This window comes from Lutjanus erythropterus, chromosome 8 (assembly GCF_056507025.1).
Source record: "Lutjanus erythropterus isolate fLutEry1 chromosome 8, fLutEry1.hap2, whole genome shotgun sequence".
In the NCBI taxonomy this organism is placed as follows: Eukaryota; Metazoa; Chordata; class Actinopteri; order Lutjaniformes; family Lutjanidae; genus Lutjanus; species Lutjanus erythropterus.
The window spans coordinates 20,981,408-21,005,251 of NC_139324.1; the positions used below are offsets into that span (position 1 = coordinate 20,981,408).

A 23,844-nucleotide genomic window follows, 5' to 3' on the forward strand; every position below is an offset into this window, starting at 1 on the left:
AATCAAATGATTATTTTGTTATTACTCAATTATATAACAATTAATTTGCCTAAAATATATATCAAAAACTTGTCTCATTAATATTTCAATATTTTATTCAATCATAATCCTGAAAAATAGGCACGTAAAGCACAAGTAATGTTAATAGTGGCATTTGTCTAATTTCCATCCTGTTTAATAGACTCCATGTCAGATGCCTGATCAAAAAAATACTGGACCTCAAAATTAAAAAGAGCTATGATGCATTTTATTTTAATGACAAGTCATTGTCAGCCCTTCACTGAACTGGACAAGATGCAAGTAAGATGATCAGTGGCAGTGTATTCTTGCATCATTGTGGGCCATAGAAAATACTTTTCAGATTTTTTCTGAAATCTGAACTGTGAAATTAATTTCAGACAGTCTTAAATGTTAGTTTTAGCCATTTTTCACTCATATGTGTCTGATAAAGTGAACGGCAATTACAAAATGGCAGAATAACACCGTCAGATGACGCATGCCGTAAAGTTAATAGCGGCATTGCAGACATCACTTTTAACATTTAGAAGAAAAACCTAGAAAATCCATCTTTCGTGACTTGGTTGCTGACAGAAAATAAACAGGATGATGCTGCTGCAGCTGGAGAAGGACAGGTAGCTTGGTACTTCACTTCCAGCACACATGCAGACCAGTTTCTCCTGCTGTGATAAGTCACGTCCAGTTTGTGAAGCTAAAGAGAGCCAAACTGTTGGTTCTCTGTCTAAAATATTCCCATACTTTAGATAATTGCAGAGAGTCTTACTCTCTGCCACTTGTTCTACAGATGAATCCATGTTCTGACCTGGCATAGCAGTTCATAGTGGCGCGTCACACGATATGCAAATTAACACATTCTTGTAATCGATGATGTTGATTACATTGACGAATCGCCCCAGCTCTACAAAGTACAATGTTTTAAGTCATTTATAGTCTAACAATGATAGTGTGTCAGTTAATAAACCAGTCCACATGAGAATGGTGAATATATAAATAAATATAAATATATAAATAAAAATATAAAATAGAAATAAAGTGTATATAAAAAATCTAATTGATGGGGGTTCACTCTACCATTCTATACATAAGATACTCAGCCCACTGGATAGTTGGCACTGACATTGCTCTCAATTGTGATTCCTGAACAAAACAGTAGTGCGATGTCAAGGGTAAAAAGTCAAGAGTACAGTCAAACCTGGTCCATTTCTGAAATTCAGATAGCAGTAGCAGGCATCAGGTACAGGAAGTCATTAAGAAGATTCCACTTGGAGTTAGTAAAAGCTTTCCTGAACAGAGTGCAGAATGGGTGTTGGCATATTGCTGCTGGAAATGTCTGCTGACTGACACGGGGCATCACGGCTGACGTGCTGCAGACTGTTTTGACTGGACTCTAGCCTAACGGCCAAAATGTTTTTGAAATGTTATGGAATCTTTTATCAATCCACACAAAAAGATGATAATTTTGTAAATGAGCACACATAGGATTGTCATCCACCTGATGTTCTGAATCATAGGTAATTACATACAGAAAACAAAAATCTTTGACTTGAAATGTGGACTAAACTTTAACTGCAGTTTAGCAGCTGGATGTGTCCCTCTCTAGAGGTCCTGTAGTAAAGCTGGACTTCAAAAGAGCCTTATCAATGTCACATTCTCTCGGAAGAGAACACAGTAATAGAGACCGGATGCACAGGCTTACACTAGGTTAGGCTAACACAAGGAGAGGAGTGAAAAAAATGCTTTGAATGTTGCCTTGTAAAGGGAAGAGCTCCTGTACAGGCCTCCTGACCTCCCACTACACTTCCTTCCCAAGAAGTAAAGGAATGCTGTGTCAGATTTTATGAATTTGTAAGGACGTGCATTTTAGCTTTCTCTCAGTAGCACACTTGTCCAATCAGAGCATTTAGTTTGATGTGACAGAGTTGGAGATTTTATAATATTAAACCCCATATTTGGCCTTATTTATGGCCAGCATTCTTTCAGCAACAACAATTCAATGTATTTTGTTCTGTAATTGTCTTTCTACTGTTTTAATTGTTACGAACAAATCTGCCTTTCCTGTGCTCTACTTATACCCACACACAACAGATTTACAGGAAACTGAGGACAAAAGCCTGTGCACGCACACACACATATTACATAAGGTAACCTAATTACATAATGACAAAGTCTGATCAGGATTCAGTATTACTATGTCAATTCCCTGACACGATGACTCCACTCCACTCAAAGGTCGTTTGAGTACACTGTAAACGGATCAACAGGTTGTGTTTCTTATGTTGTATTTTTGAACATTTTTTGAAACAATATTATTTAAGAACACCACAGGAGCGACAAAGTCAACAAGGACTGAAATATTTAGGATCGATTATAACTTCAATAATATAAAACAGTGTGATATTAAATTAACCAATATGACAACAACAATTTTGTGGATTTTTTTCTTACCAGGGTGACAAAGTAACATATTCCCGCAGGATTGCAGTTTACCGCGACAGCTTTAATACAGTACCTTTTATTGGACTAAATTGTTACTGTCATATGTGTAGCATAACTCCTTAAAGACATAGGGCAGCATGTAATGTATGTGTGAAAGCAAGCAGCAGACTGTGAGTCACAGTGTTGCCTATAGCAGAGCAGAAAGCTGTCAGTCAATGTACAGTACAGGTTACAGTGTGTCAGTTTAATTTATTAACACTTACTTAACACTGCAGCTTCACAAGACCAAGGAAAATCTTATTTTATTACCAAAATGCTGGAAGTGTAAAGGAGCTTAGCACAGATGTAAACTGAGCAGGAAAGACTAACGCTATGCTAATGTTAACAGTAGCGTGTGCCAACATTGGCTCAAGTGCAATCGTATCACTTTCAGAAGCTTTGTAATCCAACCTTGAACTGTAACATATTTTTTGGAGACATTACAAACTAAATCCCTATTAATAAATCTAACACTGAATATCTTCTGTAGTTATTTATCAGTTTTCAGTACTGAACACAGTATTTGTATTTAGGATGTTGTTAGCTACCCACTGTCAGCTGATGAGAGGCTGTTTCCCGACTTGTGTGTGACAGAGCTGATTCACAGATGTACAAATAGATCTATATGCTGATCTCAATATGAGACTGACCCTTCAAAATAAAATTTGCAGTGATGACACAGCAAGAATATGATGCTCTATAGACACGTCTATCTTTGATGGATCTCATAAATAAAACGTGAAATAAGGTGAAGCAAAGTGTGCTATCATAATTCTCAAAATCCACGATTTGATTTGAGTTTCAATTTTAACAATTCTTTTTTTTTTCTTTTGCTCTGACAGCTATGCCATTGTTAAGACTACTGAGACTTGATTTGTAAAGATCAACAGATCATTGTTGGTTTCATGCCCTGACAACTGTCAAAGTCTTCTTTCAAATTCCTGTTGCCAGCATGCTGCTACGGAAAGTTTCAAGCTACAAGGGGAAGTTAAGTTACTTTAGTTAGCCTTAATGTGGTGCGATAAGCAAATAGTAATAGTTATTGAAAGGGTGTGTTTTGTGTTCATTGTCACAGAGGAGAAATGAAATGTCCCTTTCATGTTACTGTGGTGTTGTCCTGCATTCTTCACAGCAGACTTGTGTCAAACACTACTTTTTTAACCAACTATGGCAGCGAAAAATGCAGCTGCAGGTTACTGCTAAGCCATGCTGTGTCGTCTTTTAGGTGTTGAGGTTTTTTTTTATCCTTCTGACACGCACTGGACGTGTCAAGTAGACGGGGATGGAGGAAAAAAGTAATGGGAGAATTACTGATCCTGCCTTTGATTTTGATTAATACTAGGGGCGTATTGTGACGTATTGTGACGCCCCTAGTATTTACATCGAGATTGCAAACATCTTATCCCTCTTGCATGTGTTTTGTAGACATGAATCATATAATGTTTTCATCAGTTTGTTTGCCATATTTCCACACAACATTTGCACATCTAACCACTGTTAACTGGCATCTTCCCCAGCAACCATGCACATACAACCATACATAACAAATATTGCTCAAATATTTACCAAAGGATTCTGAGCATATTAGTAGAGCAAGATACCATTACATTACAGGTAAAAAAAAAAAAAATGGTAAATTTGTCAGAAGCTCCAAATTGGAGTTATGCACCTTGGGTTCTTTTTGCATTTTGCACAAAATGGAATCAAAATACAACGAGAAAACTTTAAAATGTTAAAATTTCTGTATTTGATCTCTGCTCTCTATGTTTTCTTCCTACATCTCTCCTCTATCCTTGCTATGGCTAACTCCGTCTAACACAAGGTCCCCACTTTGACTGTGGCTTCATCCTGTATTTTCCAATTATCACCTTTTAAAGGCCAGCTGGGTGCATTCCAAACCATCGGGGGGCAATTCCATTTGCATTGCTCTGAGACAAAGTCATGCCCAAGTACTTTCATGCTAAAGTTCATAACAGACAGTCCAAAAGGATGCAATAGCTGCAGCTATAATGTTACCAGTACCTTCAGATAGATAGATATCAAACTAAGAAAATGGTCCTTTTTCCTTTAGGACTCCTGTGATTTAAAATACTCAGAGAAAGAGAGGAGAACTAGAAAATCTGACAGTGTTGAGGTAAGTTGGTCAACAACATCCCCAAGGTTTAAGGTAACAAGTTTGTTTTATAAACACAGTGAGCAGCTTGACCCAAACTTTCTCATTTCAGACTAATCAATGTAGCTCTCCTGTGAGTGTTCAGCTCTGTTTACAATTACAGCTCATTATGCTGATTTTATTCTTCTTTTTCCATTAACTTGATTTTTAAGGAGCTCAAGGAATATTTTACATCTATTTCATTTAGGCCAATTTTTTATGCCCATTGAAATTCAACACTATCAAAGGGCCCTTCCCTCTATTGAAATGACCATTGCATCTATGTGTGCGTGTGTGCATGTGTGTGTGTGTTGTTTGGAGGGGCAGGGGGGAAGTAACTGTTCCATTTGCTTTGCACATTAATGAACACTGCCCTCTCTGCCTGCCTTTAGGCTCTCTTTCTTAATTCTGGGGCTGTTCACTAGTGTAAACCTGTGTTTGATTTTTCCTCTCCTCTGCCTCTCGGACTGCATATAGCAGCATTTAGCTGTGAATTAATTTTCATGTTTGGATATACCCTGCTGAGGTGTGATGCCGGTGGCGCATAATCAAAATCTGCAACACTACATATGGGTAGGTAGGCCTTGTGGGTATTTTCACGGTGCAGATCTGTAGCTGGGCGGAGGAAAATAAAGGCAAAGAGCGAGGTCAACGGGTAACAGACAAAACAAAAGTCAGCATAGGACAATGGGACATTTAACACAAAAGAATAAATCTATTGTCTTATAGCAGGGTATAGAGCAGGGGAGAACTTTTGCAGTGTGGTGTGCAGCTGTGAGTGTGTGTTTGTGATAATGCGCATGTCTCTGGCCATGGGACAAGACACGCACCCACAGCCACAGCTCAGCACCAGCAGCCCTTAACATGGTGTGTCTAATGCTCCTATTTAGTGTTTGGGGTGCAGCGGCGCGTGGCCTGAGGTTTTTGGGAGGGGAGCGTGGATAGCACCTAGTCTGACAGCTGTGCCCCAAACTGGAGACAAAAGCCTGAGGAAGTACCGCATCATCGAAGATGGGACTAAAAGGCATGGCAATTTGCTTGTGGTCTGGCCTATACTGCTGTTTGATTCAGTGCACAGTCCACTTTTCATGGTGAATACGGTCCAAAAGCAAACACCACTCTTATGATGCAAGCCTAAACTGGGAGGACATTTTTTAAACAAATTCCACTATAAAAAAAAAAAAAGGACAAAGCGTCATTTAGATCAAAAGCAAAAACACAAACTACTAATCCATAACAGACTTTTTTTTCAAAACAAACAAACAGAGAGAACATAGGCCACCTTTTGTGGATCAGTCTTTTCATTGGAGTTTATTTGTAATCCTTTGATAGGAGGGAGTCTCTTTGTCAATCGGGATACATCAAAGCTACGCCAACTTACCATGCTGCTAGTGTTTGTGTGTGTATGTGTGCGTGTCTGTATTCCAGTCTTTAACATCACAGCGAGGCCTGTTTTTAATCTATTGATTTAATAAGCTTAGGTAGCAGGCTGTTGGCTAAACAAATGAACCAGTCATGAGGTGACACATCTTTAGTCCTAAAAACCTGCTATAGTGTGTTTGATGAATGCTTAATGAATTTACAGTCAGGCATACAGTTTCCTTTCTGTGAAAAACAATTAATAATTAATAAGGCTGTGATGGTGTAGATTTTTACTAACCGCAGTGAAAAAAAAACATTCCCGCAGGATGGTGGTTCACCACGACTGGCCAAATAAGTATATTTTCTTGGACTTTATTGAAGGAAGGATACAGCTAGTGTAGCTCCATTAAGAAACAGGGCAGTGCATAATGTGTGTGATGGCTGCAAGTGAGGTAAAGCGAGCAGCTGAAGTGTGATGGTGCTGCTGGCTGAGCAGAAACATAAACCCAGCAGTAATTATCAGTCTGGCAGTAAATGAACAGTACAGATTACAGTGCAGCTACTTAAGACCAACAAAAAAATCATCTTATTTAAGATCTTCTGGAAAAATTACGGGGTTGGTCCCCAAGTAAGCTTAACAGAAAAGGCCAACATTAAGCCAATGCCACCATTAATGCTAGCAGGTACAATGCTGGCTTGTACCTTCACAACATTGGCTCAAGTGAAATTGTATCTCTTTCAGAAGCTTTGTAATCCTTTTCCTTTTTTTGGAGAGATGGTAAAACAAATTGATAATGATAAATCCAACACACAAATGTCTTCTGTGATAATTAAATAAAATTGTTGTTGTTGCTGTTAGCTGTCCACTAGCAATCCCATGATCCCTTGGGTTGAGTGTTGAGAGGCTTTGTTCCTGACTTGTCAACCAATCAGCAGCTGTGTTCTTGACTTGTCGTGTGACAGCACAAGTCGCATGAAAAGATCGATGTGCTGATCTTAAACACATCGCACAATGGAATAACATAAAAGTGACCCTTCAAAATAAAATTTGCGGTGATGACTGTAATAAGCTCAACCTCATTGTAGGCATCACATGACTGTGGTTTTTGCAGTGATGTGGTTATCGTCACTGCCCTATTAATGAACTTTCATAACAGTTTCACTGTTTAACTATTTTTCACAAGTTTTATCATGCAGGCATCCACCTGTACACACACAGGCACACATGCCAGATGTATATGGGAGATAAAACATAGCAGCAGCAATTGCTCCACTAAAATCCAGAAGTTAGGAAGGATCAAGTTAAAATACAAATTAAATCTACAAGCATTGTGTACTCAGGGTCAATTTTCATAAACACAAACCCTTTATTACCATACGCAGAGGTGTCTCTATTCATGGGTTGGGCTAATAGAAGCAAAAGAGATAATAATTACTTGTTTGTTGCCACATCAGCTATTAGGTGATAATTAGGCCTCAGCGAGAATTTTAACTCTTTTAAATGGTTTGTTTGATCTGAACATGTGTTCCCAGATGGATGTCTGAGTATCCTGCATTAATTATTATTGCAAATGAAAGGCCAATCATGCCTGTGCAAAACTGGATCTGATGGTTTAATAAGCAGTTCTCCTCACCACCAACTGAACACAAATATCACACAGCACAACATCCAGCGGCAGAACTGTCAGAATCTGCAATCTAACAGAGTATGGATGTCTTATCATTAGGTGAATTGTAAGAAAACATAGACCAGAGGTCAAATTTTCTCTTGTTTTCATGGCCCTGGTGGATCGGAGGTTCTGTGTGAATAGACACTGACTGTGTGCTTTACTTGGAGCCCAGCAAGGCAGATGAAACATCAGTGTGAGTGAACTGTGGATCAAGAGGTACTCACAAAAGGGTGGTGCAGCCATTCCTGGCATCCATATCAATGACTAGCCTTGTTGCAAAATGGAAAACTAAATATTTAGAATACAGCTGAACAGCAAAATAGGAAAACTATCCATCTCTCACATAAAGGAACTTCCTTTATTACGCCCCTGTGTCCACATGCACTCACACACACACATACACGGACGTCAGGGGATTGAAATGGCTCAAAAATATCCACTGGTTTAAATTAGACCATCAAACAGCCGGCTGCTGATTTGTTTCCTGTGTGTGTGTGCATGTGTGTGTGTGTGTGAGAGAGTGTGCAGAGGTTGGATGGTGGGTTGAGAGAGAGGGCTGAGCAGGTTTCTAACCTCCCATGGGTGCAGCAGAGTGAGTGCACTGGTGTCAGTTCACTAAAACAATAATGTGTGTAAAGGAGGGTATTTCAGGATGGAGAACCGCAAACCAACCTTTAAAACAACCTGCAAACAGTAATTTAACTTACTCCCAAGGAACAATAATAATAATCTTGGCATAAAATTTGATTTTGAGAGGCTTACAATGTTCAGACTTGGTTCACACAGTCAGATGTAGATTCAACACTATAATCATTTTTTAAACCATAGTTGGACTGGATTAGAAGGCTATACTGGGTAAATTGTATCTGATGGGTATAGATGAAGGGTATACACCTTTTACTCAATGGTCAGAAGTCAGCATATGCCATTGTGCATTCATACAGAAGAACAACAGTGTAACTATCTGCAGCTAACTATTATTTTCACGATTAATTGATGGTTTGGTGGATAAAATGTCAAAAAAAAAAAAAAAATGTGATAACTTCAAATTGCTTCATTTGTCCAACCAACGGTCAAAAACCCAAAGACTACACATTTACTGTCATAAATGACAAAGAAAAACAGCAAATCTTTACAACTTTCCAAGCTGAAACCAGCAAATGTTGGACACTTTTGACTGAAACAATTAATTAATTATCAAAATTGTTGGCAAATAATTTTCTTTCAGTCAACTAATCAATTAATCAACAAATCAAACAAAATGGTAAAAAGCTGTTGTGCGTCTGACTGCACAGAAAAAACCCAGACAGAAGCAGGGTACAGACATAAGTGATAACTGAAAGAGATTATGTTTATATAAGTCTATACATTGTGTTTTTATGAAAATGTTGCATAAAATGCATTTAAGGGGCTGAAATCACAGAGTGTTGACTACTAAAGAGAAAAGATGCAACATGAAGTGAGGCTGTATAGCGTTAAGTAACTAAACACACTATTTTCTCAACAAAACATAAGAAAATATTTTATCAAATTTGCCCACAAGTGAAGAGAAGTCCTTCTCCTGCTTCTGTCGCATGCTCTCCATTTTCTTCTGACGGAGCCTATTTTGTCCACCTCTACATGCATTAGGGGACACAGAATATTACTGCCTATTAACACTATTAACCTGTTGCAATGTAAACCCAGTCTACACCCCATTATTACTTCACGATGTTATTATGTAGTTTCAAAGAGTCTGGCATGATGAAAAAGAGCAGACCCTCCTTAGTGAGAGTGGCTGTGTCCTTAGAGGGCATTAGCACAGGCATTATCTTGTTGTGCCAGACAGTTCAGTAGTAAACACCCTGGCAAAGGGCCTCGTAGTAAACTCTGATGGAACTGCACACACAGTAGAGCTGGAGTGTTGTAGCCATCCTGGCACGGAGATATGGGTCATGCTAGGCTGTCCTCTCTCTCACCCCAGCACCAGAGCCCAAACCCTGATGAGATTAGCTGGCCAGCCAGGCGCTCAGTGGTGGTAAAACACAAACACCACTGATTACGTGAACATTAAAGTCGGATCCCCTCACACTTCAGCTCGGATCCCCTTGTGCTGGGTCATGAGTGGGTCAGTGTGATGACTGTGCTGCCATTCCCAACATATATGGCACCTCCATCTTTGCACACACCGTGACCCTGAGAGATCCTAAACAAGCACATAATGATCCTGTGATTGGAGCTGACGTCACCTGTGCTATGAGTTTCAGTTACAGCCAGACAGATATATCAATTGGCCAATATTATCAGTTAATATCACAGCTGTACTGGTCTATATCTGCATCCACATAATCAGTATGAGCCAATAGGAAAACTTTTTTCTTTTTGACAGAACACAATGCAGATTGTTTTCTGTTTGTTTGCTTGTTTATTGTTTTTTAGGGCCTGACTAATAGTGAATTTTTGGGGCTGCTGCCGATACCAATAATAAAAACAAAAAAAAATTGATATATCGGCCAATATTCTTAATATAGAATACATACATGAACAGACACTTTTTGTAAAATTACCAGTTTAAGTTTACTGTTTCAGTGCCCTGTCATTTTGGAAAATAAAGTTTATTGTTAAACTCCATTAGATATCTTTGTCACAAATGTTTGATAAGCACATTCGAGGGATTGCGATATTTGCCGATGTGAGATTATCAGAATTTGGATAGAAAGTTTTTCAGCTAATACTGACAACTAATAACTACATGCAACAAGGCTGATAGCAGTAAGATAACTGATATTTCACATTTTTATACTTTAAAAGGTCATATAATCTGCAATTTATGCTCACCTGACAGTAAAAAAGGCTCAGATGGAGTGAGCAAAGATGGATGAAATATTCCACAGCTTTGACTGAATTAAATCTAACCAACAGCACTATTACAGCAAAAGCAAAGAACTGTTCTGAATCTTCTAATTTATTCTTTTTTAAGTATTTTTATGCAGTGAAGAACATCAAAAAACTTAACAAATTTACTTCGCTAATTTTATAGGGCATTTTACCTAAGAATTCAAGTAAAATTCTTTGAAAATCTGGCAAGTCAGATATGAGTAGATGAGTAGATGAGTAGATGATATATATATCAATTATTGGTCCCAATAGTTTTTTATTCCCTAATACAAGTGTTGGTCAGGCCCCTACTTTCAATGCATCCAAAAGACTGTGATAGTGACACAGCTGGCTTCCTGGAATATTTTTTTTTTGGGGTGGGGGGAGGTGGGGGGGTGGAGTGCCTTAGCCACTGCTACTCTGTGTTAAATCACTGCTAAAAATGGGATTAGGCAGGTTGGAATGCCAGGGTAATCACTCATTCAGCAGCAGCCAGGAGAAAAGGCCTCCTTAAGGAGAAGGGGTGGGTTTTATATAGCTGAGAGCTTTGATTACTGCTCCGTCTTAAAACCGCATCCGATGAGTAAAGACATGCACTGGTCCTCCCCCACATTTACTGGGCAAGTCGCCCTCCTGGGTTCCTGTAAATAAGTGATGTCACAGAGCTTAATGATGCCCAGACTAGACTCAGCAAGGTCCTAAAAAAAAACACTACCAGCCTCATCACTACTGTGAACACGCTGCCTAACTGTCATGTCAACAAAAAATTTGTTTTGCACATTGTACCCTACTTCTCTGTGGGACTGCTGATGATGCAGTTGAAGTCTGGAGTAGTGAACACAATCAGGCACATTCTCTCTTATTCTGTGAAGACAGTAAAGTTCACCCTCGGGGGAAAAGAAACACTGTCCTCATCTGTGGATCGACTGCTCCGCCGCTAATGAAGATGTTCAGATGGAGTGTACAGAAGACAAGACACTTTCTCTAGGCTTTCTCTTGCTTACCCTGATGCAGACTGGTAGTGACAGTTGTTTCCAGTTGCTACGTATAAAGGGCCCATCATAAAGCCTGGCTAGAGGAAACAGGATAAGCGCTTGAGCCAAGGCAGTAAAAAGCTCTCTGGGAACTTGAAAGCCACACAAATGAAGTCTGCGTCTGCCATCTGGAAACAATAAACAAACAAAACCCAGCAGCCAAACAAACACCACGAATGGCAGAGGGAGAGAAGAAGGAGAAGAGAGAGGGAGAAATGGAAGCAAAGACAGAGTGTGAATCAGTGATGGGGATCAGAGGGTGTCAATGTTAAAAACGTGTGCGGCATGCATCATTAGCAGACACTGATGGGAAGACAGACACAGAGACAACCCTTTGTATAAAACCTCCTTTGATGCTCGGGAGATGGCCCTGCTGTTTGAATGTGTGTGGTACCACTGAAACCTGGTTCTAATGAAGTACAGTGCTAACAAGAGGCTGCCTGTCTGCAACTCATGCCAATGATGTGATGAGAAGCTACAAGTCAGTTCCAAATATGAAAAAATAAAAGTAAACTCTTCTCTGCATGCTCGGATAAATCAGAAATAGGACTTTTTCTTTTTTATAAATTCAGAGAGACAGTCACATCACAGTTGTCCTGTTTTCAGTGGAGGGTTTTGTGTGCTAATGTGGCTCTTCAATATGGACTTGTCAATGAGGGACGTTTTCTTACTGTGCACAGGCTGTGAAAAAATGCAGAGTCAGTGGAAGAATAAAATCGCAACCAAAAGAATAATTATCCAGTTAAGCTATAGGAATACCATACTGAAATGTCTTATAAAACACAAATTCTATTACTCTGAAGTACTGAAATACTACAATAATTTGTCCATTAGTCTGATCTAGAGATGCTGCACGATTTGTCATCTAGTCGATTACACATTGCCACCCTCACAGTCAGCACCAGAAATACTAGTTGGTTAATGTACAACAGCAATTAACTGCTGCCTCTATGATGTAACACATACATCATAGAGGCATTAAATTTGGTTATTCAAAAATGTAACAACTTCAAATGTCTCTTAATACACACAATATTAGTTAATAGTTAATAAACTGTGCTCAATTTCAGTTTTCTGAAGCTTTCTTACATTTAAAACATCCCAAGGCTGATCTAAGAACATCAGAAATGTTCCCTCTATCACTCTCTCTCTCACACAGACAGTCACAAAGACACACACACTGTCATCTCACCCCTCTCAACATGGGAAATCTAGCCTTATTATTTGAGTTACAAGAGCCCTGTTGCTTATCTTCAATACTGTATGTACATTGGGCCGCAGCATGTAATGTACATCAAACCACAACCCTGTTTGTGACAGCAGTAATTATACCATTACAACAGATACAGAAGATACAGCCAGCAAGGGCTGCAGATGATGAATACTAGCCTGTGATAATCAAGTCTAGGGCTGGGTACCGAAATCCGGGGCTATCATGGAAGGTGTTCGTACCTATTGAACCGAATCACAACTCAGATTACGGTGTCTCATTTCAGTGCCACATACGTGAGCTGTTGATTGCAGTAGTTGCCCTCTGGTGCACACGTTACAGACACATCACCAAACATGCCTTGTCAACTTTACAGTAGCATGCCCGTTAAAAATGAGTCCAATACCAGATTCACCTGGAGAGCAAGTGGCAGAGAGCAAGCCTCACTGCAATCATCTAAAGTATGGAAATATTTTAGACAGGGACGCTCTCTTTAGCTCCACAAACTGGATGTGACTTATCACAGCAGGACAAACTGCTCCACACGAGTGCTGGAAATGAAGCACTGAGCAACCTGTCCTCCTGCAGCAGCAGCATCGTCCTGTTTACTTTGTCAGCACCCGAACATGATATATGAGGATTATCAACACATAGAACATGTTTTTGTTAGTAAAAGCCACTTAAGATAGATTAAGTTAGTTAGATAGAACCTTCCTAAAGTTTCTTCATCACCCCTGTGTTAAAAGTGATGTCTGCATCGCTGCTGTTAACTTTATATCATGCATCATCTAATGGTGTCATTCAGCATTTTTGTACTTTCTGTTCACTTTATGAGACATAAATGGCTAAAACTAACATTACAGATGGTCATTAATTCATTTCAGTTGATAGAAAAATTATGAAAAGTATTTGGCCTACAGTGATGCAAAAATGAACTGTCAATGGTCATCTTACTTGCATATGAAACCAGTGATGAAGTAACACCATGTCATAACCAGCTCAAAGTTTTAAGTCAAAATAGTGATTGTCCAGCTCAATGAACCGCTGATACTGATTTGTGATTAAATTAATATGCATCTTAGATCCTTTTGATTTGAGGTCCAGTAATTTTCTGATCAGGCATCTGACATGGACAGGAAATGGACAGGAAATTAGACAAATTTTAACATATGCCACTATTATCATTATTTTAATGTGCTTTATGTATCTATTTTTCAGTATGATTGAACAAAATATTGAAATAATAATGAGACGAGTTTTTGAAATGTATTTTAGTTAATTAAAGTTAACTATTATATAATTTAATAATAATTAATTAATCATCTAAAAAATAATCGTTACATGTGGCCCTAAAGTAACTATGTGTAAACAGGGGAAGCATCTAGCAACACATGAGGCACATTTTTTTCCCCAGGATGACAAAGTCAAGACTGGCAGACATGATTTCATGACTTTTAATCCTGGGGGAAAATACTGCGCACAGGACACACCTACAAGTGGAGAATTGGGACTGGAGATGAGGAACACAAATATAACACACGAGATGAGATGTTTCATGACTTTTACATTTATATGTATGATGGGGGGACCACTGGTGATGATGATAGCAGCCTTTCTCATGGTTAGTAAATATCATCATATCTGATTAAGTTTAAAGCTCTCATTTTAAAAGTATCGTTTTAGCACCGGTATGAGAAACATAGAACACACACAACAACATTAAAAAAAACCTCAGAGATGCATTAAGTAGTAGTAGAAACGGAGTAAGGCCAAGCAATATCATCAATATAATACTGATATGAGGCTAGGTATCATCTTAGATTCTCCATATGTTGATAAAGATTTTGATATACTACACGTGTTCTCTTCTTCGTGATGTAATTCTGTGAACTTACCACACTGTTCTTACTGTTCTTGCTTGCTCTTACTTGCCTTTACCCATATGTATCCACATTATATTACTGCTGAATATTTGTCAAATATCTCATTATATTGTTAATATTTTGCTAAAGCGCCGATACTCAGCCCTACACTGTTACAGTATCGATACTGAAGTATTTGATCAAAAATATAATATTTGATTTTGTCCTTATTGCCCAGCCCTACATCCTAGGTGCAATTCAAACTACATATTTGGTAATTCACTTAATAAAAGACCTAAACAATTAATTGCTTAGCAAATTAATCCATACATTTTCTGTCAAATGACTTGTCATTGATTTGAGCAATCTTAGTTTTACTTTCGTGGCTCACGTTTGTTGATTTTTGTTGAGTTAATTAATTAGTTATGACATTTTGCTACTAGTACTACTATCTGCTGAAGGCACATACTATTTATTTCCTGTTGTCTGTCTCAGGATGAAAAAAGTTTTGGTTTTGGTTTTTTTCTGGGCTGCACAGCTTTATCATGCAGACACAGTCGTTGATATTACAATTTAAGTTTCCTGGATAGTCACTCAGCGATAGTGTGGGACCATATAATGAGGGATATTTGTGAAATAAAACCACATTTGGTACAAGAGCAAACATCACAGGCAGCTCTCCAAGTCCTCATCACATAGCACGCTGTCAATACTGACACCGAGGGGTTAGACCAAGAACTGCAGCCGTGCAACCACAACATGGACCCATGTACTATTACAGATAGTCCCACCTATAGGTGTACATATGTTTTAACAAACATGTTAAAGCAGAATGGAACAGAGAAACCCCCACACACACACACTCACACACGCGCACACACACACACACACACACAACGCACACAACACACCCCTGCTGTGCCTGGTTAACAAACACTCTGCTATAAAAGCAGGTCTCTTACTCATTAGGGTGCTGTGTATCAGACAGGAAATGCTGGGTAAATTACACCTCATCGCCCTGGAACTAGCCGACCATCACCATGGCAATGAGCCAACCTCAGTGCCGTGAGAAGACCAAAACACCACCGTGGCGAGGAGAACGGGGACAGTACAAATTTCTCCTAATAACTGGTAAAAAAGCCTGTAAGTCATGATGCAAATGTACTTCTACAAGTTTCTGAGGTGTAAATTGAACCCAAATCTGTGTCTATTTAATAGCCAAAACAACCCCTTTGGCCTTTCAACAGTGGGGCTGACTCTGAATCTGGAAGTAATATCCTGCCCACACACACAACTCTGACTGTTACCCAATTAATGCTACATGGGCTAAACTGTACCAGCCCAAAACACTCTTTATTAGAAATTGTTAGTCATACTTACAGTAAATGCTTTTAATACAGTTCAGTAAATAGATCAGCACAGGCTACAAATTATGACATTCAAGTGGAAATCGGGTGGTCTCTCTAAGGAGGTCTGTGTGTAATATTTAAAATAATTTTTTAACTGTTCACCAGCCAAATAGGTTTTAATCATATCATATAAATAGGTCAATGATAAGTGGCTTAGACAACCATACTGCAAAATAGTGTTGTGCAGTGGCAATGTTTTTTTAATTACTTTTTTTATTAAAATGGCACAATAATAGAATTTCCCAATGTTTTGATATTTGCATAGGTCACTATGACTGTGTTCATACCGAAAGTGAAGCAATCTGCCTCACGCAGATGCCGAGTTTGTTTGTGTTCAATTCAGCCTCTGACTGAACTGTACACTCAGATACTCCACTTCTTTCTCTTATTTCCCCCCAGTCTTATTTCCCTCTCCTCTCTGTACATCTGTACATTCACGAAGTGAAGGGCAGCACATCAGAACAAAATCCGATGTGCCTCACAGTATCTATCCCTCAGAAAATTCCAGCTCTGCTCCCCGGCTCTTTCCCTCTGCTCCACATTCTTCAAAGCAATAAATGCAAACTTTTCAGTCAAGTTGAATATTTTCAACTCGCACTTAATACAGTGTTGTCTACAACACCGTATTAAGCACAAGTTACATGGGGTGTTTCACTTTGATGCTTTTAAAACATTTAATACCTGAATAGCATAAGGCTACTAGCACTAGCTACATGTCACTTCTAAATTACGGTGGCTCTATAGCATCAGACAGAACGGCCAGTAAAAAAAAAAAGGGCATAAAGACTGCGACTGTAAATTTAGAAAGCATAACAGCACCCATACAGAATGACCCTGAATAAAAAAGTACTGGGCTGCTGGAGTAACATTTAAGTGCAAATGTCTTATTGGTAAAATCTTGGTTAGTAGTTTTGGAACTGTAGAATAATACAGGGGCACTGCAGGGAGCAGGTATAACATTTGACCCAATAACAGTACAACCATAGATTAGCAATTTGTCCTCAAATGTATGAAATTTAAGTGAAATAGTTCAGATTTCATTGTAAATGTATTATGTACACTGTGTGGGTCTTATGGTTTAGCAACAGTATGTCGAGGGATAACCCTTGTGAACGTTCTGTTAGGTATGAAGTATCAAACTAGTATCATTTCCATCTCAGTTATCGTTTTAGTATCGAGTACTGTGATGCTTAACTTGGTATTGGTATCAAAGTCAAAATTTTGGTATTATGACAACACTACTATAGAAATCTCACAACAACAAAACAACAAAAAACCTTTTCATTAAAATGTGATTTCAGCAAACAATCTAACAAAAAAAACAGCATTAGTCACATACATTGCTGTGTCAGATTTTTTTGACACCCTGCACTAGTCTTAAAAGGGATCATTTCATCACGGCACTTTTATTGGCTCACATCGGTAACAAGCAAAAACACAAGTTTCCCACTTGTGTTATCATTATAAACAGAGTGTATTTCCCCAGCTTCTCATTCAGTGCGACCACCACGCTCAAACTCTTAACCACATAAACCACTCGTTAGCCAAGTCCGCCCCACGTTTCTTGAACAAAATTCTTTTGTAGCATTGTTCACACATTCCTCCCTGGTCGTGTTTATACAGATGCGATTCCATGTGCGCTCTGGGGTCCAAAGAAGTCCTACTCTGAAGCCAAAGATGTGCTGTTGATCAAAGGCTTCAGCGCTAGAGCAAAGACACTTGTTTTGGTTGGGCTTTTTTTCTATGGGGATACAGGGTAACATATCCATCTGTTGGCCGCATGGATCCACCTTGGTCAGCGCTGGGACAAGTATAGGCCTCTCTTCTCTGCCATCCCACACTGCTCCCTGAAACACGTTTACTCAGCTGGCCACCACGCCAGTCGAGAGAGCTTTGTTTTCACACAGCAACATGTGTTACTTAATGCTGTGTAACAGATTTCAAAGGCAAGACTAGCTGGGTCAACAACAGGTAATAGAGCGATTTACTGATTCACTGGCTCAAAAAAGGCAAAGTGTAAAAAAAGACGCCCCTGTAGGCACTGCTGAAAACATCCACAGGCAGCCATGTCGTGGTGTGATTTAGTTTACTTGAATCCAACTATGCATTTTGCTAATGTAGTTTAATTCAGATTTACAAAACAAAAGGTCTCATCGATAATAAAGGGTGAAAAAGAAGAGGATAGACTTTTAAAAAGTGATTCACATACACTGTAAAAACAACAAAAAATTATCTTATCTTCTTGATTCTTGACTCTTAAGTTTTGAAATAAACTAAACACCTACGTTCGTTTGTTGAGATAATCTGCTTTTATTCTTCAGAATCTTCTTGAATCTTCAATTTTTAGAAACTCCCCAAAAATTGTCTTCCCAAATTTGCTCAGTGAGTTGTGAACCTGATTTATCATATTTTCGTGCTTGAAAATTAAATTGTTGCAAATCAAAACATTAAATTATTTACCATAATTCACTGTAACTTCAGTGAGTTTAGTCAAGAATTTTTGATTCAAGTTAAATTATTAAATTATCTCAACAAAATATTACCTTTTTTTGCAGACATGGAAAAGAAAATTCAGTCAAATTTTGGTGTGTGAGGCAATGTATCTAGTAAAATGTTAAACAATAAATAGTTCAAGACTTACTTGCCCTCTCTAGCTTAAGAACTTGCTTACACAGTCACCATGGTTGTTTTCTTGCTTGATTGGATTATGGCCACACACCTCAGGCTCAGCTTCCACCACCAATCAATGAGGAAATGAGGTGTCAACACACTGGTGTTTATTCAACACTCATTTATTTTTCTACCGGAAGTCGAAGCTAGTTTGACCACAGAAGATACCAGATGACTGAAAGTATTTTCTTTGAGCACTTAGAATCTTTTTTTTTCTAATAGCATTACAAACAAGGGATTTGTAATGTACAAACTAATTACCTTTACAAAAAATAGTCAGCTCAGTTTTATTTCACTTTCTATAATTGCACTGCATGTAAATTCTTGTATTATAGAGATTTAAATGGAAATTAGCCAATTTACTGGGGAATGACAAATGCTTTTACAATGACACTTAGTGCTACTATTAAGAGTGTATAATATTACAAGTCTATATTAAAATTTGGTCTTGTCTTGTCTCTAATGTCTTTAACAACTGAGAAGACAGGGCTTTTAAACTTCAGGCTGTGCATCCATATGACCGAGCTAAAGGAACTGGTAATGGGAAGACACCAGGAAGTCTGTAATGCTTCCAGCCAGCATGAAGTGCCATCAAAATAAAATTCTGCACAGTAGCTGCTGCTTTAAAACAACTGGGGCAATTGAAAATTCCCCTCCCAATTTATGCCAAATGCCACTTTATAAACATTCTAGCATGGCAGCCAAGTGTCTGCACTGCTTTATGCCCCTTCTCTTAATTGAAAACGTTATAGGGGTGCATTACACTTGGGGTTTTTATAAGCTGTGCTATAAAGCCCTAGCAGGCCCTGAGAGGGGAAACTGCCCATTAACTTATAAGGTCCAGGCCTTGGCTCTCTTAATTGACAACCTCTAGGCTACTTTCATCACTTGTCGACTTCATAGCGGCAGTCAATGCTTCCTCCAGGATGCTGTTGCATCTTTGACACGAGGGTGTTTGTGACAAAGAGCAGTCTGCCGCCAATGCCAGGGCGAGGGCTCTAGGCTGTCCATAAAACAAGCACACACATTCCTCTCCTTGTTCCAGCCATCTGAGCAGGCTGCATTTAACCATGTAGGTACTGCTTCCCAGAAACACAGGCCAAAATTCAATATGAATCCCATTAGGACTATTCATATTCTTATGCTGTATGCACAACACATATAAAAAAAAACTTTGCAAAATATCTATATTTCCACTTAATAAATCAAATTAAATTACAAGACAAATGAGATGCTTAAAGTTAAATGGGATTATTGAAAAATGAGAAAATATTTTATTTTCTAATCTGTTCAGGCTGTCACCATGAGCACAAAACGGACAAAGACAGGCATGACAGTCACCTCACCCTCTAATTTGGCAGGATCATCAGCTTTGCGCCTCTGGAAATGCATGTGCCTTAAATTAGAGCCACATGTCACAATGTAGTTGACCAGCACAGACATATTACTAGAATATTAAACCCACCTAAGTTCTTTGTAACTGACATTCAAACTGTTTGAAGTTTCACATTATAAATCCTATGAGATTTGCGTGACAATTTACGAAAGGTTGAAGAGCACTCGGCAACTCTGACTGCTACCCATCCGTCACTGAATCTCATGACATAATCTGGCAGAAATGAAGGGCTGGCCCCTAATAGTCGCCAAAGCAGTTAGTCAGCAAGAGGAGTCTTAGTTGACCCAGTTTTCATTAGTCAGTTTGCCACAGAAAAAAAGAACTCAAACTCCATTTGAGAGCTGCGGCTTGCTGTTACGACTCAGCCCAAAATTACCAGGGGACTGTTGCAACACAGACCTTTTCTCGAGGTCAACACTGCTAACTGTACTGTAGCTGCCATTAGCTAATAAGTTCAGGTAGTAGTTCTATTTGACTGGGATACAGTCTTCAAGACCAACAGAGATCAGTTTGACAACCAGGAATACAGTACCAAGGTGATTTAAAGCAGCTAAAGAGCTAATATGTAAATATACATCACACCATCGTGTTGATAAGTCTGCAAGTATTTGTTTTTGTCAAGTTGGAAGTTATTTATTCCTATATTTTGAACAAGACTTGTTTGAATAAATTCACAAAATGTTCAGTTTCCTTGCTGGTTGTTCTGACACACACAGAATTATTACTGTTTACCATTAAATTAATATCAGAAACCTTTGACAACTAGTCAACTATTCTACCTGCTCACTGACGCTGATGAAACATACTCCTATGGGAAAAAAAAAAAACATACTGAATGGCAAGGCATTTTTGGCTGGACCACAACTGTGGGACCAGCTCTATATGCAGTTATCTATAGCTGAGTTATAAAGTTAAACTATTGATGTGCCTAGCCAAGTAGGAGTTTCCCCTGCTGGCAGTTGCTCTTTCAAAATGAATTGGCAAGAGGGCAGATATAGAGTCACATTGGTACTGATTCAACTTCTCTACTTTAGTAAAGCTGAAAAAGTAAAGCCTCTGATATGCACTCAAAGTAAAAAGTAGCCCTCTGACAGACAAGTCTTTTACATCGCTTTCATCTTGTAACATCTGTCATGCATGACATGCACGGATGGATACAACGAAGAATCATTTCCATGCATTATTTGTCCCGTCCATTTAGGCTGAAATCTGTCTTGATGTTGGAAAAGCAGTGCACAATGATGCAAAATAAATATAAATAAAGTACATAAAGTATATAGTGGATGTGGATATTATTTTGGAAACATGTTCATCCATAAGGTGTTCATTAGGTTTAACTATAAAGCCATAACAAGTATGTTCTGAAAATGTCAGGTAAAGAAATTACCGGTATTTGTGTCCAAATGTAGGGAGTTAAAGTAAAAAGTAGTGGGACAGAAACCTGAGAAAACTAATTAAAGATTCTGTAAAGCGACAATAAATGCATGTTCTGAGTTTGCCACACAGTATGTAAAATTAGGTCTCAAAACCACGAAAAAATGAGCCGTTTTCTCTGCTCTGAAATGCTGGAGGCATGTCCGCTCCGCTGTTTCCGTGTCAAACACCACTCCAACCTGAAACATGGAGGCTCTGTCTAGCATCTTTATTGGATATGTTCAGACATGTTTGAGCCACCAGAGCCAAAGGACGGGGACAGGATAACGTTTTTTTTTCCTTCTGGATCGGGTTGTTGGAAATAAAGTGAGCTGAAGTGAACTGCTGTGTTGGTTTGGATTGACAGAGTCACTGAAGGTATCTTCATTACTGACCATTAGGGAGGATGTGCCACTGAGCCATGTTTCAGGTCTACCCAAAAAATCCTGAACACAGACATCTTGAACAACAGTTTAACAGTCTAACTCCACAATTCAGTTCTACATAGTTCTCGGTCTTTTCATATCTTTTCAACAATTATGTTCTAACATGTATGTCTATAATGTGTTTAGAAGAAAAATGCCCCTTTTCCTTTACACAGCATTTAAATCAGAAATTACTATATATTTTGTTCTATGTCTTTTTTTTTTTTTTAGCTATTTCATAATTATTTAAAATACTGGTAGTAACCATTTCAGTGTCCTGATATCACTTTGGACAATAAAGTTTATTGTAAACCTGTAAAATATCCCTTCTCCATCACACTCCACTATCTTTGTCAAATTGTTAACCATTTCTGAGGGGAAAAACTGGTGCTCATGTATATGCTCTATATTCTGTATAAAGACTATCGGCTCACATATCAATATCAGACAATTTTGACTTTTTCTGGAAAAAATACTAAAGCCAATAATAGATTATTAATATTACTAGTTGCCATTTAATTTAATAATCAGTTAATTGTTGTAGCTGTATTTTAAAAAGTACAGTGAAAGCAGGATGAAGACAGCAGAATACACAACTGAAAACATATTAAACAGACCTCATCATCTGACTTCACAGGAGTAGAGAAGTTTTTTACAGGTTAACTTCATTCAGACCAAAAACTAGTGGATAAGATGGCCGTACAGCTACAGCAACACAGTCAAAACTACCTAAACGGTGACAACCACAGAAGAAGAAGCAAACAGTACACTCCGTTTTACAGATAAATTCACTATTACTCTCTCCAGCCGCCATGCTTGTAATTTTCTCTTACAACAACTACCTGCTCAGTGTGTGCAGTGAAGCACAGTGGAGCACAGGACACAGCAGTGTTTATCTTGAGAGGTTAGACGTTGTCAGTAAACTCTGTGCACATTCCCAGTGTTTTTCAAAACTCATTCAAGACGTAACAAACATATCTACAAGCACGTCTACACTTCGTCATTTTGACTCACACAGCGGTTATGCCAAACGAACAAAATGTTTGAAACATTCATGCTAACTGCTGTACTTTTCCCCCAACCTGCAAGACAAGTGACATTTGACCAAAAGCTGCTATCGTGAATTGAGAGGAAACTTCTCAACCAAAGGTACATACAGCCGTTACATTTTGCCGGCTGAGTTTTTCCTACAACAGACAGTGTACAAACATAAGCTGACTTACTGTGGAACAAGTCGTGTTACAGCTCTGGTCATGTGCGCCGCCATGTTTGCCTGGATGACGCGCTGAGAGAGCAAACAACTATTGGCTCCACAGATAGTTCCCGCGTGCAGTCCGAGCTATGTGATTGGCTGCAGCACGTAGAGGGGCGGGTTCTGGAGGAGTCCTAGCACATGGGAAAGTAAACAGCGAACGAGCAGTGGGAGGGTATTGTAGTGAAGAGGGGAGGGGCTAAACATTTGTTAGAAGGATATAACCTGTACAGTTATGGAAAAAAAAGTGATTTATTTTAGAAGATGATTCAAAAAAGCAACAGAAATGTAACAAGTAAATAAATAAAATGAAAGTTAGGGTGAGTAAACAGTGGTGATCTAAATCTGTGATATTCTGTGAGGGTGCTACATCCTACAACTCGCTGCCTCACAGATGGTCTATGTCTGCAATAACTCTGGTGTCCTTCTGCTACATGAGACAGAAGGGACAAAGACAGACTGAAGCTTGCAGTGGAGAGAAACTGGAGGAATAGGAGAGGAGGGAGATTTGAGCACAAGGCACGTCACCCCAGGAGTTCTCTCTCACAGCAGTGGTGAATTACTACCACTACCATCAGCCAGGTCCAAGTGTGGTGCACAAATGACACGCAATGTTTGCCATGATTAAGTCAGCAGGGGA

General features: G+C 38.8%; 1 protein-coding gene across 1 annotated transcript in view; it reads right to left on the reverse strand.

Annotated features, from left to right (window-relative positions):
- The window catches only part of clybl (citrate lyase beta like), an 84,329-nt gene extending 61,057 nt beyond the window's left edge, over window positions 1-23,272 (reverse strand). The window contains exon 1 of the mRNA XM_084724053.1: window positions 23,176-23,272. Coding sequence (XP_084580179.1) covers window positions 23,176-23,219 — 44 coding nt within the window. The 5' untranslated portion in view covers window positions 23,220-23,272. The remainder of the gene's footprint in view (window positions 1-23,175) is intronic.
- Window positions 23,273-23,844: the final 572 nt, after the last annotated feature.